Source organism: Puma concolor, chromosome A1, assembly GCF_028749965.1.
Source record: "Puma concolor isolate L17-30 chromosome A1, mPumCon1.1.hap2, whole genome shotgun sequence".
Lineage (NCBI taxonomy): Eukaryota > Metazoa > Chordata > Mammalia > Carnivora > Felidae > Puma > Puma concolor.
In genome coordinates, this window is record NC_141667.1 from 30939644 (window position 1) to 30958718 (window position 19075).

Here is a 19075-nt window from a genome sequence, read left to right on the forward strand (position 1 = left end):
TGGTTAACCCCAGGGGCTCTTCTGAGGGGGCTGAGCAGAGAGGTGAGATGATTTTCCAAAAGTTGTAGAAGTTGGGAGTGATTCAGCAGCCCCCAGTCTTGGTCTCTGAGAATCCAGTTCCCGATCCACTGCGCCATGTGGCATTAAATAAACTGACAGTCCACAAAGCTGAATTGGAGATCTGTTGGTGGGAAGGGGTGGTTTGGTGCTGCATGTGGTTTGTTTGTTTGTTTGTTTGTTTGTTTGTTTTAATCTTCAGAGGAGGGCAAGATGAAACCTGGGATGGTGAGGTTTCTTGCATATTTGACTCCGGAGACATTGGAGAGAGAAAGAGTAACGCTGTACCAGAAGGAAATTCTGCTTAAGTCCATTCATGGGATGGTGATTCCCTCTTTTGTTGCTTTGTACTCATCTTTTATTTCTTTAATTTATAGTACATATGAAAGTGTGTACAACGTCTGTGTATAGTTTAAGAATAAAAATATGAATACCTATGGATCTCCCCCTCCTCTTTAGAATATTTCTAAACTATCAAATTTCCCTGCTCCTCTTGAATCCCCACCCTGCTTCCCCTAACCACCAGTGTAAATTTTGCATATTTTCTCACTTTTCAGTATAGTTTTACTACCATATTTGCATTTCTAATCAGTATACTGTTTCGTTTTGTCTGCCTTTAGCTTCATAGATACAGAGTCATTTCTTGTCTTCTGCTCAGCATCATGCTCTAGAACATTTATATCATTGCAGAAAGTTCCGTTGGACTGTACATCTCTAGATATTTATCCATGGTGTCAAGTGGAGATTCATCCATGATGTTAGTCACTAGTATTCATCACTGTATAATGTTCTACTTCCTGAATAACCACCATGTACTTATTCATTTTATAGTTGCAGGATATTTGTATATTTCTAGTTTTTTTTCTCCTCCAAAATGTTTATATGAATATTGTACCTGTCTCCTAGTGCTAGAGCTTCTCTAAGGAGAAGCTCCTTCTACCCAGGAGTAGATATGCTAGGTGACAGATGGAAATAAGTTCAATTTTTACCAAGTAGTAACCTAATAACTTCTCTCCTTCCTTCCATCTTTCCTCTCTCCCTTCCTTCTTTCTCTCGACGTTTCTTTCCTTCCTACCTTCCCTCCCTCATCTCTTCCTTTTCCCGTTCTCTCTCCTTCCCTTTTATTTCTTTCCTTATCGTTGGACATCTGTTTAAAATGGATTAAATATAATTTTTTGCTCATGAAACACTATCATCATTGGACTATGCAGGATCCTCTCTGTTATTCATCTGTCTACCTGTTAAAGAACATTACCATCCAACCAAGATGTAGATATTCACTGATTACTTATTAATTATTCATATCATCTTATCCTACCCTGCTTTTTTGCCTCCCATGCAGAGGTAACCACTACCTTGAATTTTATATTATAATTTTTTTTTGCTTTCTAAGAAAAGTTATCTTTGCATACATATATGCTGTGATATTTACCAATTGGTGTAGCAAATTACCTCACAATGCCAGTATCTTCAAAAATAGCTATCATTATCTTCTAGTTACTGTGGGCCAGGAATTCAGAGAGGGTGAGGGCACAGCAGGGGTGGTTTGTCTCTGCTCCATGATGTCTGAAGTCTCAGCTAGAAGACCCAAAACCTGGGGGCTGGAATCATCTGAAGGCTTGATAGAGGGTGGAGGATCTGCTTTGATGGTGGGTCACTCACGTGGCTGGCAAGGTGAGGCTCTTTGCTTCCTCTCCATGTGGTCTGTGTGTATATGGGCTTTCCCACAGGACTGCCGAGTGCCCCCCATGACAGGGCAGCTTGCTTTAGTGAGGGTTTCAGCCACAGTTTCTTCTGGCCTAGATGCCATCTCAAGGAGTGACATGATGAAAATCATAACATTTTTCCATTTTCTTGTTCAAAATAGATAAAGGTCTTGAATATGTGGGAGAATAAGCTATTCAGGTGAATTAATCATTTCTGGATTACCAGATGCAATCTAGAAAAGGGCACAGGAGTCAATGAAGACATTGGTTGCAAAAGATCCAGCAAATTCTGGTCATCATTTAGGCGTGTTGGAAACGGAACAGCATTGTGTTACCATTATGGGAGAGAAAGATGGATTCACCCCCTGACAAACTTTGTTCTGTGTTTGGACACAGGCACTGTGCCACAAGAAAAGAAAAGATGCTGCCAGAAAAGAAGGCTATGGGTAGATAAATAAAATTGAAGCATGAAGGTGGGAGGTAAAGAGATGGAAGGGGTCAGGGAGAGGCAGGGGCTGTATTTATGAGAACAGGTGATAAGGCCAGTATTGTTCAGCCTATAAAAGTAAAGGCTAGAGTTCACAAGTTCTGAATTTCTAAAGAAATATTCTTTGAAAGGCAAACTTAACATAATATAAAGAAGTCCTACTTCATATGGGGTAATGTACTTTTGTTTCTCATTACTCGAGAATTAAGGGAAGCTCTGTAAATACAAATTTACAATGGTTATATGTTTATGGTTAATAGAGTTGGCTGTGGAGGGAACAGATTTTAAATTTTTTTTTTTTAAGTTAGGATCTGACTTTTTGAGACCACATCAAAAAGCATACTGTATTCTTCCATAAGATGCTTCTTGGGATCTCTGTCACAGCTATTATCCTGATCCAGAAGAGCAGCTCTTTCATCTTTACAGAAGAATTTGCACATGTCTTAAGCATCTTCTGGTCTTCCAAGATTGGTTATATTGGAGAATCTACAGATGATGCTAGCATTTGGAGTAGTGATAAGAGCTGGTGCTATGACAGCCATTGGTAGTTCATACCTTTTTGCTAAAAATGGAATGAGGGGGGGCCAGCCCCTAGAGGTTGGCAGAGATCACAGAGAAGACTGTGGGCTCATAATTACTGCTGATATCCAGTGACATTGGCCACCAAGTTTGAACTCTGTGCAGATGGAATCAACATTAAGACATAGAGTAAGAATTAAAAAAAAAAAAAAGCATCCTATTAATATAATCCCCTCTTGGACAACCATCATTTCCATAAAGAGACCAATATAACAGTGGATAAGAATGAGATTTTCTTATGTATTTAACATGCACCATCCAGAAAAATCCAAGACTGTTTTGTCTTGGGTTTTCAACTCCCATCTCTAAAAATAATATATAAAATAGGGGCACCTGGGTGGCTCAGTCGGTTAAGCATCCGACTTCATCTCAGGTCATGATCTCCCGGTTTGTGGGTTCGAGCACCGTGTCAGACTGTGCTGACAGCTTAGAGCTAGGAGCCTGCTTCAGATTCTGTGTCTCCCTCTCTCTCTGCCCCTCCCCCACTCATGCTCTGTCTCTCTCTCTCTTTCTCTTTCTCTAAAATAAACATTAAAAACATATATAACATTTAACCATCTGATTCAAGGAACTAGGTGCATTCCAATACAATAGGCACCTTTCCCTATATCACTTTATAAATAATAGAAACATCTGAATGTTAATGCCCCAGGACCATAGGAATACAGATGAGTTGATGTTTAAATGGAGTCTTCAAGCCTTAAGAGGGCAGGCACTGTGTCTGTCTAGTTCATCATCATGTATCTATTTTAGTGGCTGGCAGATAATAGATGCACACAACAGTTGGATTAATCAATAAGTAATGCAAGAATGGTTTGGGGTTTTCATTTATAGTTATATGTATGAAGTAGAGCTATTGGGCTTTTATATCTTAATTTGTCAACACCCATTTAGTGGTTATTTAACTCTGAGATATTGTTCAGCCTGGTTTTGTTTGTTCTTTAAAAAAAATCAACTAGGCAATTTTGGTGGAAATGAGCATCTGGAGAGATGGAATTGGACTCTTAATTGGAGGCTCTAAGAACATTCATGCTTGAATTCTTCTGGGGTGAGAGAGTATCACCCTCCAGATCTTAAGAGTTCTTAAAAGGGAGGTGTAGTATTTCAGAAACAACCCTTTCAAGCCTTAATGCCTTTCATCAAAGGCTTTTAAAGCACTTTGCCTTTAACCGGGTCCATGTCTACCTCCTGCCTAGCTTACGCACATGCCTCCCTTTGAGGTCAGTAGAGGCTAATAGTGCTGAGAAAACAAGCCAATGTATGCAGTGGAGGTTACAACCTAGCCATATTTCGTTCTTGCATATGAGTGGGCATCAGAGACTTCAAATAATTCAGTGTAGGCCAATATGAAATCAAGCGTGAAGTCCAAAGAAAATCAGCTGCCAGATGAAAGGAATTCAGATCTCACAAATTAGAGCCTTCTCTGAATGGAATAGTTTGCCATGGGAGGTAGTGAGGTCCTTGTCATTGGAGATATTGGCAGTGCTGTGGTGGTGGGCATGAGCAGACCTACACTCAAGATGGAGGAACCAGCTTCATGGACAGTAAGAACCCCCAGCCCTCCATATCTATGAGTTTTTTAAGTCGCCCTCTCCTTCCTGGAACAAGCCCTCATAAATCCTCAGTTTACTTGGATGCTCACCCACCCACATTTCCCCAATATTACTCAAGTTTAGTGAGAAAGAGGCAAATGACTCCACCCTTTATAAAAGTCTAGTTGGAATCACAAATGAATTTTAAAAAGAGCTTCCAGGATAGGTTTTGGACTAGGGCACATTTATCACTGTTATTCCAAGTGAGGACCCCGGGCCCTGAAGGAATCTGAATCACCAATGATTTGGTTGGGTTTCCTATTCTATGCTTGTCAAGGCAGGACATAGCACTAGTAGATTTTATCATGGTTAATCAAGTCATCAGTTGTCAGTGTTGACTTTTCTTGGGGATCTGTGCCTGAATGTGTTTGCTTAGTCTAGTGAGTGGCTCTCAAACTTTAGTGTGCATCAGAATTACCCCGAGGGCTTGTTTAATGGCAGATTTCTGGGCCCCACCCTCTGATTTTCTGATTCAGTAGGTCTGGGTTGTGGCCAGAAAATTTGCCTTTTTAGCAACTTTCCAGATGTATTAGTTTTCTAATGCTGCTGTAACAAATTATTAGAAATATAGCTGCTTAAAACAACATAACTTTATTATTCCATAGTTCTGTAGGACAGAAGTCCAAAGTGAGTCTCACTGGGCTAAAATCAAGGTGTTGGCAAGGTTGTGTGGAGGCCCTAAGGGAAAATCTGTTCCCTTGCATTTTCCAGCTTCTAGAGGCTCCTTGCATTCCTTCACCTGTGGCTGTCTTCCATCTTCAAAGCCAGCAAGGACTGGTTGAGTCGCACTGCTCTCTCTGGTTTTTAACTCTTCTGCTTCCCTCTTCCTCATTTAATGATCCTTGGATTACATTGGGCTCACATGGATAATTTTTTGTTTTAAAGTGAGCTGATTAGCAGCCTTAACTTCACCTGAAATTTAATTATTCTTTGCCATGAAATAAATATTTGCAAGGATTAGGATGTGGATCTTTGGGGGGACCATGATTCTTTCTACACCATGCCAGGTGATTGATGCTGCGGGCCTGGGGACCACACTTTGAGAACCTTTGGTTTAGTGACTTGAGACACTAATTAGAGGGTGCATAGTTATGAGGAAGATTGCTTGTCAGTAAAATTGGGCAGGAAAATGCATGTCTTATGGAAAATTAGCATTTTGTGTGGTTTAAGTTTTTATCAAACTTTTATGTAAAGTACAACTTTGTGAAATGTTAATCCCAAGATTCTTGTGGACCTCCAGACAGAAGGATCAAACAAAGGCCTATGTCCCATGACTCCAGCACTCTTCCCTGCCCCTATTAGTCTAATTTACCCCTTGTATCTGTATTGTCTTTGCTGCTGTCATGATTATTACCTGTCACATTGTTCTCTTACCTATTGAGACCCTGCTCCTTTTTTAATACTCAGTTTGGAACCTCCCTCTGTCATGATGTGTTCCCCAACTGCTCTAGCTAAACGTTATCTTGCTAGTTTACTAGGTGCTCTCATACATGAAATAATTTGTTCCCATAACAGTGCTGTGAGGTGGGTAGTATCTCCATTTCACAGATGGAAAGAATAGGCAACCGCACATTTTAGTGAACTGCTGAGGTTCATCCAGCACTTGCAAGTCTGGGGACTCAGTCTCTGCAATAGATGGAATGTTCATGTCTCTCAAAATTCATATGTAGGAACCCAACCCCCAGCATGGTGGTATTTGGAGGTGATTAGGTCATGAGGGTGGAGCCCTCATGAATGGGCTCAGTGTCCTTATATAAGACACCCTAGAGAGCTCCCTGGCCCCTCCCACCGTGTGAGGACACTGCAAGAAGACAGCCATCTGTGAATCAGGAACTCTTTACTGGACACCAAATATGCTGGATCCTTGACCTTGGACTTCTAGTTTTTAGAACTGTAAGGAATAAATGTTTGTTGTGAACTACCAATATATGGTATTTCTATTATAGCAGTCTGAACAGACTAAGACAGTCTCTGGGGCTGTGATTCCAAACCTGAGCTTGTCTGGCATTGTGCAGAAGGATGGGCATTTTTCAGGAAACTCACAGCTAGTGAATTCCAGGTTGACTGACCACGTCTCAGCCTTAGGTAAGCTCCTGAGGCCAGGACTTCCTCTGTAAGCTCCTTTCCAGTCTGTCTATGTTCAAGGAAAATTCTCTCTTGTTATGCTGCTCTTTATTGGGTTGCATTTTTTTTTTAACTCTTGTAAATGGAGATAGAGTTCCTCGCTTATGAATTTAACTTATCAAATACAAATGCTGTCATTATAATTATTATGTGCAATTGAGATGAGCTGCTGTTGTTCATAGCTTTATTCCTGGAATTTCAAAGAAAGAGACTATTGGAGTGATGGGAATCTCAGATTTGGAACAAGGTTTGTTAAAATCAAACATTAACAGCCGTGTGTTTTCTGCAGTCTGTAAACTCTGTGTTCCACAACATAAATGATCATTATTTTTTTCTTTCACTTAAAAAATAATCTTGATCATTAGACCCATGATTCAGATCTGGGTGAAAGGTTATATGATTAGACTTGCTCTATGGGAAAGGAGAGGGAAGAGGAGGGCCAAGCCCAAGGTTATAAAACATTATAACCTTAGGGTAGTAATTTTGTAAAACAAGCATGTGAGTAGATGGTGATTCAGCACCAGTCTTCCCCCTGCCTCCCCCCCCCTCCCCGAAATTATATATTTTATTCTTGGGTGGGTGAGTGGGAAGGAAAAAATGGTGGATGGACATGGGATTAAAACGTAGACCTAATGATTCCCTTTGTTTTTTCCCATCTCTGCTCTTGCCTAGAAATTCCCTGATTCCTCTGCCTTCATTTCCTTGAGGATACGGATGAATAGCTTGGGACTGATGTTTACCTGCTATTTGGGAAAGCTTGTTGGGTCAGTTCCCCTGAGTGGTCATGAGACAGTGCCCAGCTTAGCAGGTGTGTCCCTGAAGTACATTTGTCATCAGAAAGGGAATTCCTCTTTGTTGCAAATGAAATGTGATTGCTTGTCAGGTGAGTAAGTACCCACGAGTCCTGGGTCCCTGCCAAGCTTGTTCAGGTTTGGCTGTTGGAGATATTCTGGGATGTAAGGAAACATTCCCTTGTAAACCCAGGGAGTATAGTTCACTGTAATGTGACTAAAACTGTGACACAAGATTCATCTGCTTCACATTCCTAGGTTGTGCCTTGAGCATTCAGAAGAAATGTTACATTAATTGGTTAAAATATCAGAATGCAACAGTTCTTAATGTACTCCACCATGTCCTGAAGCACTGTCAGAATATGAAATCGACTGGGTGAATTTCCTCTTGAGTGACAGCTATAAGTATCTGCAAAATGGACTTCTAAATTTTCAGTGGTTGCCAAATCAAGATACTTCTGTAAGAAGAGACCCAGGTTCAAGATTAATGGGTAAAAATGACTTTGATGGTGATGATAAAGAAATAATAGTAATTAACATTTGTGGAATGTTATTTACATGTATTGCTACACTTAGTTCTCAGAACAACCCAATGAAGAAGGTGCTATAATAATCCTCATTTTACTGGTGAGGAAGTTGGAGCTTAGAAAGCTTAATAAACTTGTCCAAGGTGACACAGCTAGTGAATTCCAGAAATGAGATTCAAACCAGTCATTCTGACTCTAGAAACTATTTTATTTACTGTCTCCTTATATTTCCAGGTTTAGTTCATATTTCTTTCCTCCTTCTCCCCTCCCTCCCTCTTTTTCTTCTTCCCTCTCTGCAGACTTCATTCTTTTCCATTTGTTCATTTTCTTTATATTTTTTAAATCTCCAAACATTGAATAAGTACACGCTCTGTGCTGGGCATGATGTTAAGAGGCAGGAATTCAAAGATGAGCAAGACTCAGATCATACTCGCAAGAAACTTGCAGGTACTTTTGCTTCTTTACTGCCACTTTCTCTTCCTCCTCCTTCTCCATCCCCCTCCGCATCCCCCTGCCATCATCATTGGCAGATGTAGCAGATAATTGAGGCCACTCTACTAAGACTTACGTATTTTCCTGCTGAACATTAATTGCTGAAAGTAGAAAAAGCTAGAAGGCAACTATCTCTTTGCCAGGGAAATTCTGACAGGAGAAAAGCAGACCTGAAAGGAAATGGTGCTAAAAATACCACCAAGATGTGAAGGACAGACTGACAGCCAGAGTCTTCAGAATGAGACGGTGCAAAGCTGGAGAAGGTGAAAATAACATTTGGTCCGTGATCACTCCCGGAATGATAATGATCTGCTGTATGTGTCTACAGGGTGTGTGCACACAGGAAATGAGATGGTTGGGCAGAGTTCTTCAGATTAATCTGCCAGAAAGATTAAGGGGGACAGGGAAGGGAGAAAAGATGATTGATTGCAATTCCTAAATAGATTTTTTTTTTGGGGTAGACTTTACATGCCATTTCAAACTCTGGGCCTGCTCATGAAAATCAAGGGAAGATGTACTTGTTTGAACTATTTTTAAATGTTTACTTTGTTTTTAATATCAACTGAGTGACATGGATTATTTAAAATGCACACTACCCAAGGATCTAAAGAAACTCCTATGAAATCGTATGGTCTCTGGTGGAAGAATACAATGTGTTTCTTCTGACATTTTATTCCATTTCTCTCAAAGGACCAGAATTTAAGTAGAATTGAGTTTAAGACTATATTCCTGAGATTCGTGAGTTCGAGCCCCACATCAGGCTCTGTGCTGACAGCTCAGAGCCTAGAGCCTGCTTCAGATTCTGTGTCCCCCTCTCTCTCTGCCCCACCCCTGCTTGTGCTCTCTCTCTGTCTTTCAAAAATGAATAAACATTAAAAAAAAGACTATATTCCTGAGAGATACTGCAAGATCCAGGAAAGTCAAGCATGTAAAACAGTGTCTGAATTATTAAAAATGGTCATGAAATCATCTTAAGATCCCGACCCTGCAAAACCTTACCCTTTCTGTTTGGATATTCAGTTTTCTTAAAATGATTTGTTCTGAGCTTGTATTTGTAGTCAGTCCTCTAAACTTAGTGCTAAAATGGGGTTTCTGCATATGTAGGTTTCTGCTTTTTTGGATTGCCGTGAATCACTGTGCTCCTGGCCGCTTCTTCTACCGAGAGCCCTCGTGAGAACACGGGTTTCTTAGCAGGCCTTGCTCCACTGGAAAGGCAGTGTTCAGGTGCTATATTAGTCGGTGTTCTCCAGAGAAAAAAAAACAATAGGATATATATATCCTACTGATGCATGCGTGTGTGTGTGTGTATATATAGAGAGAGACAAATTTATTAAGGAATTGGCTTGTGAGATTATGGTGGCTGGTAAGTCTGAAATCTGTAGTGCAGGCCAGCAGGCTGGAAACTCAAGCAGGGTTTTTATGTTGCAGTTCTGAGACCAAATTCCTTCTTCTTCAAGGAACCTCAGTCTTTGCTGTAAAGTCTAAGCCCTTCAATAGATTGGATGAGGTCCACCCACATTATAGAGGGCAATCTGCTTTACTTAGAGTCTACGGATTATAAATACTAATTACATCTTAAAAATACCTCCACAGCAACATCTGAACTAGCGTTTGACTAAACCATTGGGCATCATAGCTCCAGTGACACACAAAGTCAGCCATCACAGATGTCTAGAACCCATGGGTCTCTGGGGATCATGTCCAGAGCAGAAGGCTGACAGGGCTTGTCTTAGAACTAAAGTCAAACCCATGTTGTGTGGTTGTGGGAACCCACCCTGCTTGTAACCTCGAGTCTAAATAATAATATAAACTGTATTTCATGGTGGATCAACCTAGGGAGTCCACAGGGCCCAGCCTGAAAGTAGGGGAGGTGGAACATATGAGGTGGCAGTTTTATGTGCCTGAATCACAGAATATTAAGGTGAGGATCCTCAGAAACAGAACCTCTGGTAGCCACTTTGGCATCTTTGATTAAATTAGAAAAAGGTCCGTCTTCCTTTGAGTAGCTACAGCCCCTAGTGAAGATGTATAACCTGGTGAGCATTGGTTGTCATCCTTCACTGGACACTTGAGCCAGGTGTTCTTGTTCAGTGAACAACCCCCCTGACCATATGCGTTGGCCTTGCTCAGGGAGAATGAAGTCTCATTGGATAGGTAAGAAATTAACCCCAGATCCTAGTGAACTTGCTAAAGGGTATGTCTCAGGTAATCTTGTATTTAGAACTTTAGATTCTAAAACTAGAGCCTGAGTGTCTTGATGACATATACCTTATTCTTTGGGCAAGGGAGCCCAGAGAAGTGTGGACAGGGGAAAACCCTCCTCTTCAAAAGTTTCCTTCCCCACCTATCAGCTCACCAATTTTGGAATACCTAATTTGATGATAAAATTAAAATGCCCTCTGAGAGTATTGCCTCATTCATGTTAGCATAAATGGCTTTACTCAGGTGGTGAAAATAATTCTTTACATCTAAAAAGCACCTAACAATTTTCAAATACATACAGTATTTTTTCCCCAAGACCATAAGGATTTCATGGCTGTTGATGACTCCCTTGAGGAAATTCAAAATTAACGACTTTAAGAAGCACGAAACATTTTTTTCTAGGCATACTTTTTATTGAAATATAACACATAAAAGTACACAGATCATAAGTGTACAACTCAATGAATTTTTACAAGCTGAATACATCTATATAACCTCTTCCCAGATCAAGAAATAGAATATTAGCTATACCCCAGAAATCCTTTTTCTCTAAAAATGATTCTAGATTCTTCCTAAAGACCCAGAGAGTTTCAAAAAGATAACTCCAACATAAGGCTTTGAGGTGAGGATGAGGAATTCTTGCTAGATCTGTCAGTCAGACTAGGGTTAGGTTAATCCTGTGCTTGACAAGTTAAGAATGAATGAGAACGGTATTAAATAATTCCTGGCCTTTATTTCTTTTAAACCTTCTCTGAACCTTAAAAGTGTTTATCTACCCAATGATTTTGTTTTTTTAGAATCTATCAGAGAGTTTTTTGTAGAAGTTGAGAAATGGGATTCAGCCTAAACATCCAGCAATGAGGGTAAATCAATTTTTCATAGACTGAAAAATGGAGTATTACGCAATGATTACACAAATCAGAATCTTGGCTTAAGTGCTCATGATACAGTGAGAAATGAGCAAGACATGATACAAGAATTGTGCATGTATTAGACAATAATCTCAATTTTTGCTAAAAATATCTGAAAAAGTGGGAAGATGGCGGAGTGGGAGGAGCCTAAGCTCACTGCATCCCATGGATACAACTTGATAACACCCACATCAGTGTGAATAACCCATAAAATGACCTGAAGACTGGTGAAACAGACTCTCCGCAGCTAAAAGTACACAGGAGGCTACATCAAAGAGGGTAGGAAGGGTAGAGATGCAGTTGAAAGCTAAATGACCCTGCAGACTATCCACAGGAGGGAAGGACGCCCTGGACACAGAGGGTAGAGAAACAGACTCTCATACCAGGGAGCATGCACGAGGAAGACAAATCCCTATAACATTTGGTTTGGAAAACTTAACATCTTTGGAACTTTAAAAATCAGTGGGCTCAGCTCTGGAAGAGCTAGGAGAGCAAGAAGAAACTGAGTCTCTACCCTTAAAGACCTTAAAGAGCACAACAAACAGCCTCTTGGAGATACAGCATAGAAACAGCAGTTTGAAAAATGCCTGGGGAAGATTTATTTACTGATCACAGAGCTGTGCTGAAGGGTCAAGGATTATTGGGAGACTTAGCCAGGAACAAAGGACTGGCAGGTGCCATTTCCTTCCCCCACACCCCAGCCTAGATACATGGACACCTATGGGAGCCAGCACAGCACAACACACTCCATCTAACTTCCTAACAGTGCACCCTGTCCCTGCATTCTGTAGACATGCCCCCTCCAGCTAGGCCTTGGTTTCAGGTTCCCTCCCACAGCAGACCCATGCAAATGTTGCTAATAGCATGTGCCCTGCCCCTGCATTCTCCTGCGGATCTGCCCCCTCCAATACACCTTTGGCCAGAGCCCGTCCAAAGCAGTGCCACAAGTCTAGTGGTGTACAAGCAGCCCTGAAGGGACAGCACCACTCCAAAGTGACTTCTGACCCAGGGAGAGGGGAAGATAACCACACACACTGTCAGACTGTAGCCCCAGCAGTGGGCTGGGAATAGACATCTGGTCTGACTGCAGGCCCTGCCCACCAACAGAACTCAGGGGACAACACAGGGGAAGTGCCCTGCAGTTGGGTGCTACTGCATCTCTGGAAAATGCCTGGTATGACTCCACTCAGGCCTAAGGCAGCCCAGAGTAGCCCACTAACAACACAAGGACTGAACCCTGTCCACAACAGGCAAGCTGGATTGAAGCAACTCAGCCGCAATTACAGGTCAATGCAACACACATCGGGACACTCTTGAAGTGCCAGGTCCTAGTGAACAGGGGACATTGCACTGTAAGGCACTATGGGCCACTTCTTCACATGGCCACTACTTGCAACACAGGAGACTTAGCTGACTTTCTTAACATAGAAATATTCACAGAGTTAGACAAAATGAGAAGTCAGAGGAATATGTCCTAAATGAAAGAACAGGACAAAATAATAGCAAGAAAGCTTAAGTGAAATGGAGATAATAAGCCTGACAGAAAATTTAAAGTAATAGTCATAAAGATGGGGTGCCAGGATGGCTCCGTCAGTTGAATGTCGGACTCTTGATTTTGGTTTGGGTCATGATCCCAGGGTCATGGTATTGAGCCCTGCTTAAGGTTTTCTCTCTCCCTCTGTCCCTCTCCCCCACTCACACACACTCTCCCTGAAAAAAAAGTGGGGGTGGGGCACCTGTGTGGCTTAGTCAGTTAAACATCCAACTTCAGGTCAGGTCATGATCTGATGGTTCATGAGTTCAAGCTCCATATTGGGTTCTGTGCTGACAACTCAGAGCCTGGAGCCTGCTTCAGATTCTGTCTTCCTCTCTCTCTGCCATCCCCCCACTCTCACTCTGTCTTTCTCTCTCTCAAAAATAAACATTAAATTTTTTTTTAAAGGTAATGGTCATAAAGATACTTGCTGGACTTGAGAAAAGAGTGGAGGACCTCAGTGAGACCATTAACAGAGACAGAAAGCATAAAAAAGAACCTATAAGAGATGAAGAAATCAATAAATGAAATTAAAAAGATAGAATGAATAGTAGACTAGAGGTAGCAGAAGAATGGATCAGTGACCTGATAGAGTAATGGAAAACAATCAAGCTGAACAAGAGAGAGAGTAAGTAAAAAATGAAAATAAACTTAGGGAACTCAGTGACACCATCAAGTATAATAACATTCACATTAAAGGATTCCAGAAGGAGAAAAGAGAGGAAAGGGGGCAGAAAATCTATTTGAAGAAATAATAGCTGAAAACTTTCTGAATTGAAGGAAGGAAATAAAAATCTAGATCCAGAAGTCACAGAGAATTCCCACAAAATCAACCCAAGGAGGTCCACACCAGGACACACAGTAATTATAATGGCAATGAGTAGTGATAAAGAGAATTTTAAAAGCAGGAAGAGAAAAGAAAACCGTTAGATACAAGGGAAACTCCATAAGGCCTATCAGCTTTTCAGCAGGAATTTTGCAGGCCAAAGGAAGTGACGTGGCATTTCTTTCAAAGTGCTAAAAGAAAAAACTTGCAACCAAGAATCTGGCAAGGCTATCATTAAGAATAGAAGGAGAGAGAAAGATTTCAGCCCTCCAAGATATGTTGAAGTGGACTCTTTGAGAGGAAAGACCATAAGTAGGAGTAAAAAAAAAAAGTCTGAAGCACAAAAGTAGTAAAATTAAGTACATCTATAAAAACCAGTCCAGGGATTCACAAAATAAAAGGATGTGAAGTATTACACCATATACCTAAAACATGGTAGGAAGAGAGGAGTAAAGAATGGGCTCAAACTTAAGTAAACATCAACTTAATATAGATTGCTATATGTATAAGATGTTATATACAAACCTAATGGTAACACAAATCAAAAACCTGTAATAGATATGCAAAAAAATAAAGAGAAAGGAATCCAAGTATTTCACTAAAGAAAGCTAGCAAACCAAGAAAGCAAGAGAAGAAAGGAACAGAGAAGAACTACAAAAATAACTATACAGCAAGTAACAAAATGGCAATAAGTACATACCTATCAATAATTACTTTGAATGTTAATGGACTAAATGCTCCAGTCAAAAGACATAGTGTGACGGAATGGATAAAAAAGCAAGACATCTATATGCTGCCTATAAAAGACTTACTTCAGACCTAAAAACACTTGCAGATTGAAAGTAAAAGGATGAAAAAGCATTTACCATACAAATGAAAGTGAAAGAAAAGGTAGCAATACTTATGTCAGACAAAATAGACTTTAAAACAAAGACTGTAACAAGAGACAAGGACACTATATAATCATAAAGGGACCAATCCAACAAGAAGATATAACAGTTGTAATATCTATGTAATATTTATGCACCCAACATGAGAGCACCCAAATATATAAAGCAGCTAATAGCAAACATAAAGGAAGTAGTCAGTAGTAATACAATAATAGTAGGGGACTTTATTTTATTTATGTATGCATGTATGTATTTACTGAATTAAGAAAAATCCAAATTGAGTTTTATTTTAATTAAAAAACCAAGGCTTTTTCAGTGAAAAACATTCAAGCAATAAGGTAAGAAGTACCCATCTGCCCCAACCTCCCTACTTCCTCAGTCCTAACCATTTCTGTGTGTTGCTGTTAACAGAATAGTAGGGGACTTTAACACTGCATTAGATTAGTGGATTGATTATCCAAACAAAATCAACAAACAGTGGCTTTGCATGACAAATTGGACTGGATGGATGTAACAGATATATGTTCAGATCATTCCATCCTAATGGAGAATACACATTCTTTCCAAGTGTACATGGAACATTCTCCAGAATAGATCACATATTAGGCCACGAAAAAAATGTATTAATTCAAAGAGACATCATACCATGCGTGTTTTCCAGCCACAATGCTATGAATGCTGAAATCAACCACAGGGAAAAAAATCTGAAAAGAATACAAATATGTGGAAGTTAAATAACATGCTTGTAAACAGTGAAAGGGTCAAACAAGAAATCAAAGAGGAAATCAACAAATACAGGGAGACAAATGAAAATAAATACATACTGGTCCCAAATCTTTGGGATGCAGCAAAAGCTGTTCTAAGAGAAAGCTTACAGCAGTTCAGATCTACCTCCAGAAGCAAGAAAAAATTCAAATAAACAACCTAACCTTACACCTAACAGAGCTAGAAAAAAAACAAACAAAACCCCAAATCAGTAGAAGGAAAAAAAGAATAAAGATTACAGCAGAAATAAACAAAACAAACAGTAGAGCAGATCAATGAGACCAGGGGCTGTTTCTTTGAAAAGTTCAATAACACTGATAAACCTTAAGCCAGACTCATAAAAAAAAAAAAAAAAAGGAAAAAAAAAAAGAGAGGACTCAAAATCAGAAATGAAAGAAGAGAGATACTGATACCATAGAAATAGAAAGGATTATAAGAGAATATCATGAAAAATTATATGCCAACAAATTGGACAACTTAGAAGAAATGCAATAATTCTTAGAAACACATAACCTCTCAAAATTGAATCAGGAAGAAATAGAAAATTTGAACAGACTGATCACCAGCAATGAAATTGAATCAGTTATCAAAAATCTCCCAAAAAACAGAAGTCTAGAACCAGATGGCTTCACAGGTGATTCTACCAAACATTTAAAGAAGAGCTAATACCTATTGCTCTCAAACTATTCCAAAAAATAGAAGAGGAAAGAGGATATAAAACTTCCAAATTCATTCTATGTGGCCAGCATTACCCTGATACCAAAATCAGATAAAGACAATACAAAAAAAAAAAAAAAAAAAAAAAAAAAGGAACCACAGGCTAATGTCTCTGATGAACATATATGCAAAAATTGTCAACATTATATTAGCAAACTGAATCTAACAATACATTAAAAAAATCATTGACCATGATCAAGTAGGATTTATTCCTGGGATACAAGGTTGGTTTAAAATTTGCAAATCAGTCAGTGTGATACATCATATCAAAAGTTAAAAACCATATGATCATTTCAATAGATGCAAAAAAGCATTTGACAAAGTACAACATCATGATAAAAACCATTAAAGTAGATTTAGAGGGAACATACCTTAACATAATAAAGGCTATATATGAAAAACCCTAGGGTCATACTTCATGTTGAAAAACTGAGAGCTTTTCCCCTAAGGTCAGGAATAAGACAAGGATGTCTACTCACCACTTTTATTCAACATAGTACTGGAAGACCTAGCTACAGCAATCAGACAAGAAAAAGAAATAATAAGTATCCTAATTGGTAAGGAAGAAGTAAAACTTTCGCTATTGGCAGATGACATGATACTATATATAGAATATATATAATATATGTATATAAATAGATATGCTATATACACTATAGCCAATATAGAATATATAGACTACACCAAAGGCTAGTAGAACTGATAAATTAACTTAGTAAGGTTGCAGGTTACAAGGTCAATATACAGAAATCTGTTGTGTTTCTATATACTAATAATTAAGCAGCAGAAAGAGTAATTAAGAAAACATTCCCATTGATAAGTGAACCAAAATAACAAAAAATACCTAGGAAAAAACTTAACTGAGGAGGTGAAAGACCTGTACTCTGAAAACTGTAAAACACTGATGAAAATAATTGAAGGCAAGACAAATGGTAAGATGTTCCATGCTGGTTTATTGGAAGAACAAATATTGTTAAAATGTCTGTACTACTCAAAACCTACAGATTTAATGCAATCACTATCAAAATATCAATAGTATTCTTCACAGAACTAGAACAAATAATCCTACAATTTTTATGGATCCACACAAGATCTAGGACATCCAAAGCAATCTTGAAAAAGAAGAACAAAACGGGGCGCTTGGATGGCTCAGCAGGTTAAGTATATGACTTCAGCTCAGGTCATGATCTCATGGTTCATGTGTTTGAGCCCTGCATCCGGCTCTGTGCTGACAGCTCAGAGCCTGGAGCCTGCTTCAGATTCTGTATCTTCCTCTCTCTGTGTCCCTCCCCTGCTCATGCTCTGTCTCTCTCTCTCTCAAAAATAAATAAACATTAAAAAAATTTAAAAAATAGCAAAACTGGAAGTATCACAATCCCAGATATAAGGAGATACTACCAAGCTCTAGTAATCAAAACAGTATGGTACTGGCACACACACAAAAAGACACATAGATCAATGGAACAGAATACAGAGCCCCAAAAAGAACCCATGGAAAAAAAATATATGGTCAATTAATCTTTGACAAAGGAGGCAGTAATATGCAATGAGAAAAAGACCATCTCTTCAACAAATGGTGTTGGGAAAACTGGACAGCTACACGCAAAAGAATGAAACTGGACCACTTGCTCACACCATACACAAAAGTAAACTCAAAATGGATTAAGGACCCAGATGTGAGGCCTGAAACCATAAAAATCTTAGAAGAGAGCACAGGCAATCATGTCTCTGACATTGGTCATAGCAACACTTTTCTAGCTATGTCTCCTGAGGCAAGGGAAACAAAAGCAAAAATAAACTACTGGGACTACATCAAAAGAAAGACCTCTGCACAGCAAAGGAAACCATCCAGAAAAGTAAAGGACAATCTACCGAATAGGAGGAGATATTTGCAAATTACTTATCTGATAAAAGGTTAGTATCCAAAACATGTACAACACCCAAAACCCAATAATCCAATTAAAAAGGGGCAGAAGACATGAATAGACAGTCCTCCAAAGGAGACATCCAGATGACCAACAGACACATGAAAAGATGCTCAACATCACTTGTCATCAGGGAAATGCAAATTAAAACAACAACGAGGTATCACCTCACACCTGTCAGAATGGCTAAAATCAAAAACACAAGAAACAACGGTGTTGGTAACGATGTGGATTAAAAAAGGAACCCTCGTACACTTTTGGTGGGAAAGCGGTCTGGTGGTGCAGCCACTGTGGAAAACAGTATGGAAGTTCCTCAAACAATTAAAAATAGAATTGCCATATGATCCAGGAATTCCACTAGTGGGTATTTACCCAAAGAATCCAAAAACACCAGCTCAAAAGATATATCCATCCCTATGTTTACTGCAGCATTATATACCATAGCCAAACTATGGAAGCAACCCAAGTGTCCATTGGTAGATGAATGGATGAAGAAGATGTGGTGTATATATATCAACACAGACATACACACAAGAGAATACTCAACCATAAGGAACACATCTTGCCATTTGCAACAACATGGATGGTTCTGGAGAATACAATGCTAAATGAAATAAATCAGAGAAAGACAAATGCCATACATTTAACTTGTGTGGAATTTAAGAAACAAAACAAATGAACAAAGAAAAAAAGAGGCAAACCAAAAAACAGACTTTTAACTATAGAAAAGAAACTGGGGGTTGCCAGAAGAGAGGTGGGTGGGAGGATGAATGAAATACGTGAAAGGGATTAAGAGTACACTTATCTTGATGAGCACTGAGTAATGTATAGAATTGTAGGCTCACTATATTGTACACCTGAAACTAATATAACACTCTGTTAAACCAAACTGGAATTTAAGCAAATAAGGTATGAACATTTTGATGAAAAAAAAAAAAAAGGCCTGAAAA

At 39.3% G+C, this 19075-nt stretch overlaps 1 protein-coding gene across 5 annotated transcripts in view; it reads left to right on the forward strand.

Annotated features, from left to right (window-relative positions):
* Positions 1–19075, forward strand: part of LOC147584077 (uncharacterized) — a 132606-nt gene that overhangs the window by 73118 nt on the left and 40413 nt on the right. For 2 of the 5 annotated variants that reach the window (XM_086677393.1, XM_086677398.1), the window contains 2 exons: positions 7218–7428; positions 7595–8032. In XM_086677393.1, the coding sequence (XP_086533519.1) occupies positions 7218–7251 (34 nt within the window). In that variant the 3' untranslated portion in view covers positions 7252–7428; positions 7595–8032. Of the gene's footprint in view, positions 1–7217; positions 7429–7594; positions 8311–8498; positions 9400–19075 lie in introns of those variants that run through there. The other 3 variants (XR_015240816.1, XR_015240817.1, XR_015240818.1) reach the window with 3 other exon arrangements.